The sequence below is a fragment of the Paralichthys olivaceus genome, chromosome 3, assembly GCF_024713975.1.
Source record: "Paralichthys olivaceus isolate ysfri-2021 chromosome 3, ASM2471397v2, whole genome shotgun sequence".
NCBI classification, from domain to species: Eukaryota; Metazoa; Chordata; class Actinopteri; order Pleuronectiformes; family Paralichthyidae; genus Paralichthys; species Paralichthys olivaceus.
This window is the reverse complement of record NC_091095.1, coordinates 20,342,086-20,351,017: the sequence shown is the minus strand read 5'-3', so window position 1 is coordinate 20,351,017 and position 8,932 is coordinate 20,342,086. Positions and strand designations below refer to the sequence as shown.

Below are 8,932 nucleotides of genomic sequence, written 5' to 3'. Positions count from 1 at the left end.
GTTAGATAGATAGATAGATAGATAGATAGATAGATAGATAGATAGATAGATAGATAGATAGATAGATAGATAGATAGATTGTTGCCCCAGGACTAAAACATGGACCACTAGATGTCCCTATTCACTCTCTGGAACAAATGTAGCCACAGCATATTGCACAGATAAGAATCCAAGTGTGTAAGAGGACCATTTGTTTTCGTCTATCATGTGCACACAACAGAACTGTATGTCAGAGCTTATCTGTGCTGATGCATGAGAAAAACCAGCATATATCTATGATCATTTGAGTTACTGCTGCATGTAACCAGAGTATCAACAGTGCTGGCTTCCACTGAACTACATGTGTCTGTCGGTGACATGGAATTTGAGCTGAAAACGAGTTATTTCCCAGTGAGTGTGTGGAAAGATGCTGCTTCTGTCACATCCTTCATTACATGTCATTAAACGACACACAGCAGTCACGCCCTTTTGACGCCGCCCTATGGAGCGCCTCGGAAATTTGAGCTTCCTACGCTCTCTGCTACGACTTCAATTCGGTTGGAAATGTGATAAACAAAGTAACATAATCAGTGGGTGTTCTCTTTTCTTACAACTGCATGTTAATGGGGGGATTATTGTTTCATTTTCAAAAGGTTACGGCTAAAATGCTTCCTCAATTTTTGTGTGTGTATTATCTAATTTGCCATTTTCCCCGCTGCACTTGAAGGCCACACCCCCTCCCCCTCTCCGCTTGTTTCCAGCTGCACGGTCCAGCAGGACACTAGTAGCGTAACTAGCATGGCGCTCACTGCGGTCGGAGTTGCGTTGTGTCGCCTGTGTCCTTATCACTTGTGTTTTACTTAACTACATGACAGACGTGTGTTTGCAGGACACGTCGCGCGCGTTCAAAGACAAAACAACAGTGTTTGTGAGTTGAATCCTCCAGGTAAGTGCTCATCAAGACTCCAGGTAGCTCGCTAACTAGTAACGTTAGCACGGAGGCAAAAATTGGGAGATACGGAGCAACAAGAGGAGGAGTCCTGTTTTTGAAGAGGTAAACTGGAATACATTTTCCGGGCGGATCACTTTTCAAGTGTTACCAATAATTTATAATATGCCAGAGAAGTTGTTGAAATGTTTTTGTCAAGAGTGAACGCTTTAAAAAACTTACTAACCGTTAGTTACTTATGAGGTTATAACATTGAAGCAGCCTTCTCGCTAGCGAGCGGTGGTTGCTAACAAACTTGCTTTAATATGCACATTTATAGTTGTATTTCTCTCATGTCCGGTTAAAGGCTAATACGTTGAGTTTCAGTGTCATGAAAACTCCCAAAAGTTCCACTACACGTTTTTCGTGCTGTTATGTGTTACGTAATATTGACATTTTTCCCGAGTTACGCTGCTGTCGTACAAGCCTGAAACATTTGTGTTCTATCATCCCAGCGTCTTCCTGTGATGTCAGCGTTTATAATATGCGATTCAAGCATCTGAACTTTGTCAGAATATTTTTCACTAGTCACTAAATAAAGCGTGTTGACCACCGTCTTTGTAAATGACTCTCAGTTTTCACTCTTGATGGATAAATCACAGTCTTTCTCTGTTGCATCGTCGCTGTAGGTTTGTCTCTTTAGTCGCGACCATGAACGTGTTTAGTTCTATTGTCCAAAAAACTGAGATCAGTTACCAGTTGTAAATTAGATTAATTTAACTTCCATCCCCTATTCTGTAATCTAATGGCAGACTACAGGGCGTTAGTTTTGTGTTTTGCAAGTGCTGTCAGCTCATCAGTTAGCTGTCATATTAAAGGTGACCTTATTGTGTCAGTTTTTGTCTGTGGAAATTTAAATAAAACATTCCTAATGCTCAACACATGAAGTTACATTAGTCAGTGTATGCCATATATGATCTCTATTGTGTGCACACTATGGCCTATTTACAGTTGATTAATATCCTTGTTTTTACCCTTGTTTGTAGCTGATGCAGATGCCATGGCCATAGCCGAGGTATGGGAGTGACGTGACAGTGCTGCTCCTGCTTCCAACAACAACCTTATCTGCACCATGTTTTTCTGCTGAAGTCAACGCAGAACACACACAGAATGGACGAGTCAGTCTTGTTGGATTTGCTTGAGTGCCCTGTTTGTCTGGAGCGGCTGGACGCCTCGGCAAAGGTTCTTCCCTGTCAGCACACCTTCTGTCGTAGATGCCTCCAAGGTATTCTAGGCTCGCGTGGAGAGCTGCGTTGCCCAGAATGCCGGACGTTGGTGGAGTGTGCTGTGGATGAACTCCCCAGCAACATTCTCCTTGTGCGCCTGTTGGATGGCATCAAGCAGAGGCCTCGTAGGGCTGGTCCAGGGGTTGTAGTCTGCACAAATGGTACATCTGGAGCTGTGGCCAGAGCACACAGCAGAGAGCAGGGCACCAGGGACCAGGGCACCCCAGGAGCACAACCCCAGCGAGCTCAGGCTAAGAGCACCCTTGTCCGGGTAAGTACACTCACAGTGACTACACATGGATCACTGAGCATGAATCTATGTTTCCCATTGTTGGGGTCAAGCTGAAACAAAACAGAGAAAATCTATGTGGATTAAAAGCAGCATGTTGCATTACTGCTCCTCTAATCTTTGCTGTGGATTAACTGTTATCATGGTGATCCAAAAGCCAGCCAGTTGACTAGCAGCCCAACATTAGTAATGGCAGTGATTTAGAGCAGTTTAGCCAACAAATGATTCTGCTCTCTGCACTGACTGCAGCCGGGCTTTTTCTTGTAAGAAGGACTTGCAGTTGTTTCTTAGCTGCTGACAATGCTGTATGCCAAAATCTTTCTTTCACTTGAGATCTTGCTGTAGCGTTGTGTGTGAATGTACGTGAGAAATGCAGAGTGGGACTGCAGGGTTGTTCTGTCTGCAGTACTGAGAGGAATTGTATAGTTGGAGAAACAGGAGAAAATTGTGGAATGAGAGCCTGTTTTTCTACAGCGTTATGTATAAAGATGAGAGAAAGGGATGCGCTTTTAAACACATGGATACATTAAAATAAAACATTAGATTCCCCTTTTCTGTAGTAGAGAACATGAAAATAAGTGCTGAAGACAGCAAATATCACCGTCTTGCTTTGGTGTTGTGCTTTTTGAAAAAACAGATCTTCTCAATATTATTTGCACTCCTTTATGGGAAAATCCATAACCAGTTAAATTCTTCCTTCTACATATCAGTTGAAAAACTCAAGCCTTTACGTGTGTACATGCCACACTATTTGGAATAGAATAGAAATATAATATGGCACACTCCAGGAAAGATTTTGACACAAGAAAAATCATCAACTCAATAATATTATACACATGCATTTTTTAACATTTCTTGCTATATGTGTACTCCCATCAAGCTCAAGATAATATTTTAAATGGTATTATTGCATGACTACAAAAACCAGACTGCAAAAAATGTGAGAGGGACAAAAAAAAGTGGAATACCCACAGGCCCCTCTTTGAGCTTTTGCCGTCTCCACACGAGGAGGATAGGGTAGATGAAAAGGTCAAGGTCCTATGTAGAATCACTGGAATGTCAAAGTGCTGATAATGAATCTGCCTAGCCATGCAGGTACGAAGATCAGAGACCTTGCTAAAAACGCTACTGAGGGACCCGCCTCATTTGCTATTCTATCACTTCAGAGGATTCATGCTCATTTCAAAGCTGTTTGTGCATTGCAGAATTTCCCGATTCTGAAAAGCCTGCTTGTCGGTGATAAAAAAAACAAACACAGGACACTTGAAACCGCCAAACTATTTCACCACTCTGTTTTTAAGACAGCTGATTACTGTTTCTCATTGTAGGCAGGGATGGTACAATGCTCCGACATGCAAAAACTATATAATGTTTTGTACAATGGTAAAGTACATTCAGAAGCTGTTATCCTTGCATTGCCAACTATTTTGTGGGATGTCATATTATAGACTAATAGCATCTGTCAAGTCTTTTCTGTGCTCCTGAGGCATTCTGCTGATGACAGTGAACAAGAAAAGACATGGCTGCGCAGCTAAAACATTTTCAGAACATTAAAGGTGGAGATCAAAGCTCTTGCTGATTGCCTAGCCTGATCTGTGGCCAGTGCCTCTCAGGGACTGAGTGCTTCACTGCCCCCGGGTGACTCCCTTAGTTCTACTTTTTTTATTGTCCTACTTCTCATGTCTTTTTTTATTTATACATTTTTTAAAGGGGTTATCTCAAGGTTTAAAGCATCTCCTCTGGTGCTGTGCCCTCTGTTCAAGCAGAGCTCCACCTCTAGTTGTTATATGGCCAGAGAATGGATGGGAGGGGAGATTGGTGGGTACTGCCTGACAGATGCACAACAGGGTTTTGTTTCGGGTCCCCTCTGATCTTGCTGACTGACCAACACTTGTGGAATGGCCAAGAGATTGTGTGTGTGTGTATGGAAAGCTACCAGTAACAGAAGCTGATGAGTGCGAAGCGAAGTCATCAGGACCAAAAGGGTCAAATGTTCAGTGAGTAATCTCGCACAGTCTGCTTTCTGCCCCTCCTCTTACCATTTCAGAGGTTGCAGCAGTTCTTTGACACTCTGCCCTGGCATCTCTTTGATGAGGGGAATAAAAAGGTTTGTCTTGAATTTAGCACTGTGGTTGTCTGGTCCCTTCAAAGTCAATTTGATGACTCACCTACATGGTGCTGCGTTACATGAATGTTTTGTCTGCCCCTCGCCCTTTGTTGACTCATATAACACAGTATTTTGTTCACACAGATTGAAAACAGATAGCTCAGGGGTATTTTTGTGTGAGCAAGTAAAGCCATTGGAGCTGTCTGGAAGTCAAAGGTCAGGGTTCAGGAGTCATGTCATTCAGGGGCAAGAGCAGACAAGGGAGAGGAAAGAAGAATTAGAGAGAGATTTCTCTGGATGTCTTCAGTAATCATTATGGTCCCCTGCAGAGTCTGTACTCTGTACACCCACAGAATTAAAATAGAGCTTATTTTCTGATAATTTCTGCCTTCGTCATAAAAGCATCAGTGCTAATTTTTACCAGTGTTACCCATTAGCCACAGAGTTTAGATTACATTTAGAGCCCTAATATTTAGATAATGCTAATGTGGTGGAGTTCCACCTGTTATATGTGATCATGTTGGTATGTGTGTGACTGTCTTTGTGTGTTTAGTTGATGGGAAATGAGACAATTTTTTCCTAAGCTCCTGGGGATGTAATTAGGTCATTGTCTCATCTTTGTTAATGAGCACTTGAACAAGAAAAAGCATCTCCTTTTTATAGGCCTCATGTTTGCTGCCCCTTACACCTATCATTATTTCTCATTATCTTTAAATACACTGAATTAATTCTGGACCAACAGAAAGCATTGACATTTTAGTAATTGAAGGAAGTTGTTCAGTCTAGTTTTTCTCCTCAGTTATTTTTAAAATAAAGTTATGGGGTGCTTTGTCCTGTCATTTGTAGTTGAATCACTTCTTCAGAGAAGAAGAATGTTGTTTATGGCTTCCATATGTGGAGGTATCTCATTAAAATTCCTGTGCACCTCCCTTGTCTGAGGTTGATGAGTCACACTGGCCCTCTTTGATGACATCATATTGTTGTTGAAGCCTTTCCTCTCTGCCGGCTGGCTGACCTCTGCGCGACAGAACCCCATCATTACATCCTCATGCCGCCCACTTACTGGCAAACTTATACTGCTTCTTTCCACTGGGAATTTTTCAAAAAGGGCTTTGGTCTGTTGGTTCCTGCTCACTTAACATGCTCACACTTTACTCTTGCCTCCTCTGTATTTCCCACGGACGTCTACAAGTAGCCGTGACCTTCTGGACAGTGCGTGTCAGGGATTTTGGAGCCACCTGTAATTTTCTCTTATGAGACACAAGCTGTATTTTCCCCATATTTCTGCCATGTACTTCCTCCCTCTTGGCTGTCTAAATCCAGGCTGGAGCCTGTTAAAGGTCTAATGAGATTAGAGTTTATTAGACAGTGAGTTGGCACTGCTCCCCATTCTCCTCTGACTGCTGACTCTCATTCTGAAAAAATGCAACATTAAGGCCCAATCCCATTTCACCCCTTCTTCCTACCCCAACCCCTTGTTTTTGAGGGTTATCTTCTCCCTTGAAACTGAGTCACAAGGGGTAGTGGTTGAAGCTTGGATGCATTAGTTCACGTATAAATCAAAAGCGCACAGCTTCAGGTTGCTAGCAGCGGTCTGTAGGCAACCCTGCCAGAATGCTTTGTTATTAGAGGAGCAGTTAAATTCAATAACATCGCTGCTATATGCGGGTTCAATCAAGTGCATTGTGTATCTTCAAAGAGGGGGGATGCGACATGAAATTATGTGAAAATACGGGATTATCATGCAAAAAAAGATTGCCAGCATGTTAACACTTGCGATTTTTTAAAAAGTTGTTTGTACATTGAAATTATATTAAATTAAGATACAATCATTATCATAATTTTTAAATCCGTTTTAATGGAGAAATAGCTACATTTTTGGGTCTCTCTCCCAGTTTGCGGGTGATTCGCAAGACATTTGGAGAGTTCGAAGTGTGGGTCGGAAAAATCTTCGAATTTACCCTATCCCTCCATCCCAACAGGTATTGGGAAAGCCTACCCCTACACAGGAATGTGCAAAATGAAGGGGAAGGGCTAAAGGGTGAAATGGGATTGGGACTTGATCCCACTATGTATTTTTATACATTTATGTACAGTACACCTTACCTTAAGTCAGGTTTTAATGACAAGTGCAGGTTTTCTATGCCAGATGGTAAATTACATTTTCATATGCATATTTTCTGACTTCAGTATATATAAATTTGGTCGATAATAAGTTATTTTACAATACCAAGTTGTGAACACAGATATAAAAATTTGTAACCCAGAAAATGGAGTGGAGCATATCCCAAGGGCAAGAGGGGTACTTGGATGGGTTGGTATTGCAGTCTACTGCACTACTCAACACATTCTTCATCACTTTCACACCTATTTGCAATTCTCACATTCCTAAACGTTCTTAAAATGTTTTGGGGAAACCAGCGCAAGTGATATGTTATGTTGTGTGAAATTACTGTTCTCCATGTATGGGTTTACGTAATTCCCGAGGAGATGTTCAAAAGACCTAATCGTGTAATTAAGATGCAACCATGGCCTCCTTGTGGTAGTGAAACATTGCTCTCCTGATGAACCCCCCCTTTTGATGTCTTTTTGGGCTTTCAAGACTTTCAAGACACCTATAAGGAAATGTTACGTTATTTTGCTCCATCTCCTTTTTACCTTTTTTTCTTCAGACAGAATAGGCTGTTTTGTGTTTGTGTTTGAGTGGTTGCAGGTCACTGTTTCTACTCTAAACACTGGGCTTGTCTAGTCTCGTCCCACTTGCCAGCTCACATGCACCATCTCCATGAAAGCTCTTTAAAATATCAACCCGCATTTGTGTTGACTTTCTGTGTGATTGTTGAAGTTAGATTTTCAGTGTTATATGTTATCTCGCTGGTAAATTTGTTGATTGAAAGGATGGTTGTGGTTTGTATCTGTCACATGCATTATATAGGTCTGTACCTCAGTTCATTATCTTATGTATAGTGATGTGCCTCGGGGCAGACTCAGCTGCAGCAGTTGCATCTTGTTGCAAGCCTTGATTCATATATTTACAAAGTATTAGCCACCTGGCCAACATTTTTGGACTATTTTGGGATGTCTATATGTCTATGTGAACTGATGATTACATTTGACCTTATCTTATAGGTTTTGTTAACAAGGGAGTGGTAACATTTGTTGAATTCTGGGTGGTCCGGCAGCCAAAAATGCCACATTTGCCATTCATCCACACCTCCCTGCCTCTTCCGTCCATATCTCATCTCCTGCCATGTCTGTCAGCATGACAATAGTAAGAGATGCAGCCATGACCTTCTTTACCACAGTGCTATCACACCTGTGGGGGCCTGCAAAAGCTTGTCTTTAGTGATTTTATGTGTGTGGTCCAGTGGCCTGTTCTGCAGGAAACAACTTTTGTGTACCAACTGTTTGTCTTACAGACAACATGTGTGCTTCTTCTCATATATTAATGCACTTTACACCAGTAATATAAAAGGACTTAAGTCAACTAGCCTTCTGGCTTGGGTGTTATGCATTGACGCCAAATGGTTACATTATTTTCAGTGGAATTTATTCCTTTGACTGTTTTTTCAGCTGTTGGACACTTGTCCCATTGTGTCCCTCCCCTATTCCCAAGGTGCCCCGAATACCTGCCTGGCCTTAACAGAGCAGTTTGACCTCTCAACCTGTGTTACGATTGGTCGGACAGGACTGGTCATCCATGGGCCGTTTAACTGCTGGCATGTTAAGTGTTCAGTTCCCATCCCTTAGGCAGAATCATGATGTGCTGGGAGTCTTGTTTTCAGTTGTTTGACCTCTGACCTTATAGCTATTACCCACTCTTGATACATCTTCAAGCTGCCTCTGGCTCACCTTGCTGCTACGTGAGAGATGTGTGGTTCCAGATCGCCTCCTGAGATGAGGGAAAACTGATTTTATCAAATGTTTTCATCAGCTCTTTAGCTTTTCTTCTGTAGTCTGTGTGTATTTGTTGCGCTGCCATGTGCTGAAAAGTTTCCTGTTTTTCTTTGAGGCCCAGAGGTGCAGTTAATCTGCATTTGTCCTCTGAGTGACATCTTTGTCCAAGCTGTGAGAAGGAGCCGGGTATCTGCTGCTGAGCCCAAAGAATGAAGAGGCGATGATTATGTTGCATACTGTAACTTGAAGTGAAGTAGAATATTCTTTCTGTCCACATTTCACGAGTTACTATAGCACAGGCATTTGTAGTCTAGTATTCATAATGGGAACACTCTCCGCAACTACAAACCTCTCCCTAAAGCATACATTTATAGTTTTTAGTTGTTAGTCTGTCATTGAGAATCATTTGAAGATTCCTTTCATCATACCTTATCATGGATGCGCCA

The 8,932-nt window shown here is 42.0% G+C and overlaps 1 protein-coding gene across 2 annotated transcripts in view; it reads left to right on the top strand.

The window, feature by feature from the left end:
- The first annotated feature begins 728 nt into the window (after positions 1–728).
- The window catches only part of sh3rf1 (SH3 domain containing ring finger 1), a 32,827-nt gene continuing 24,623 nt past the window's right edge, over positions 729–8,932 (top strand). The window contains exons 1-2 of one of the 2 annotated variants that reach the window (XM_020081196.2): positions 729–1,033; positions 1,954–2,464. In XM_020081196.2, coding sequence (XP_019936755.2) covers positions 2,078–2,464 — 387 coding nt within the window. In that variant the 5' untranslated portion in view covers positions 729–1,033; positions 1,954–2,077. The remainder of the gene's footprint in view (positions 1,034–1,953; positions 2,465–8,932) is intronic. The other variant, XM_069522424.1, reaches the window with a different exon arrangement.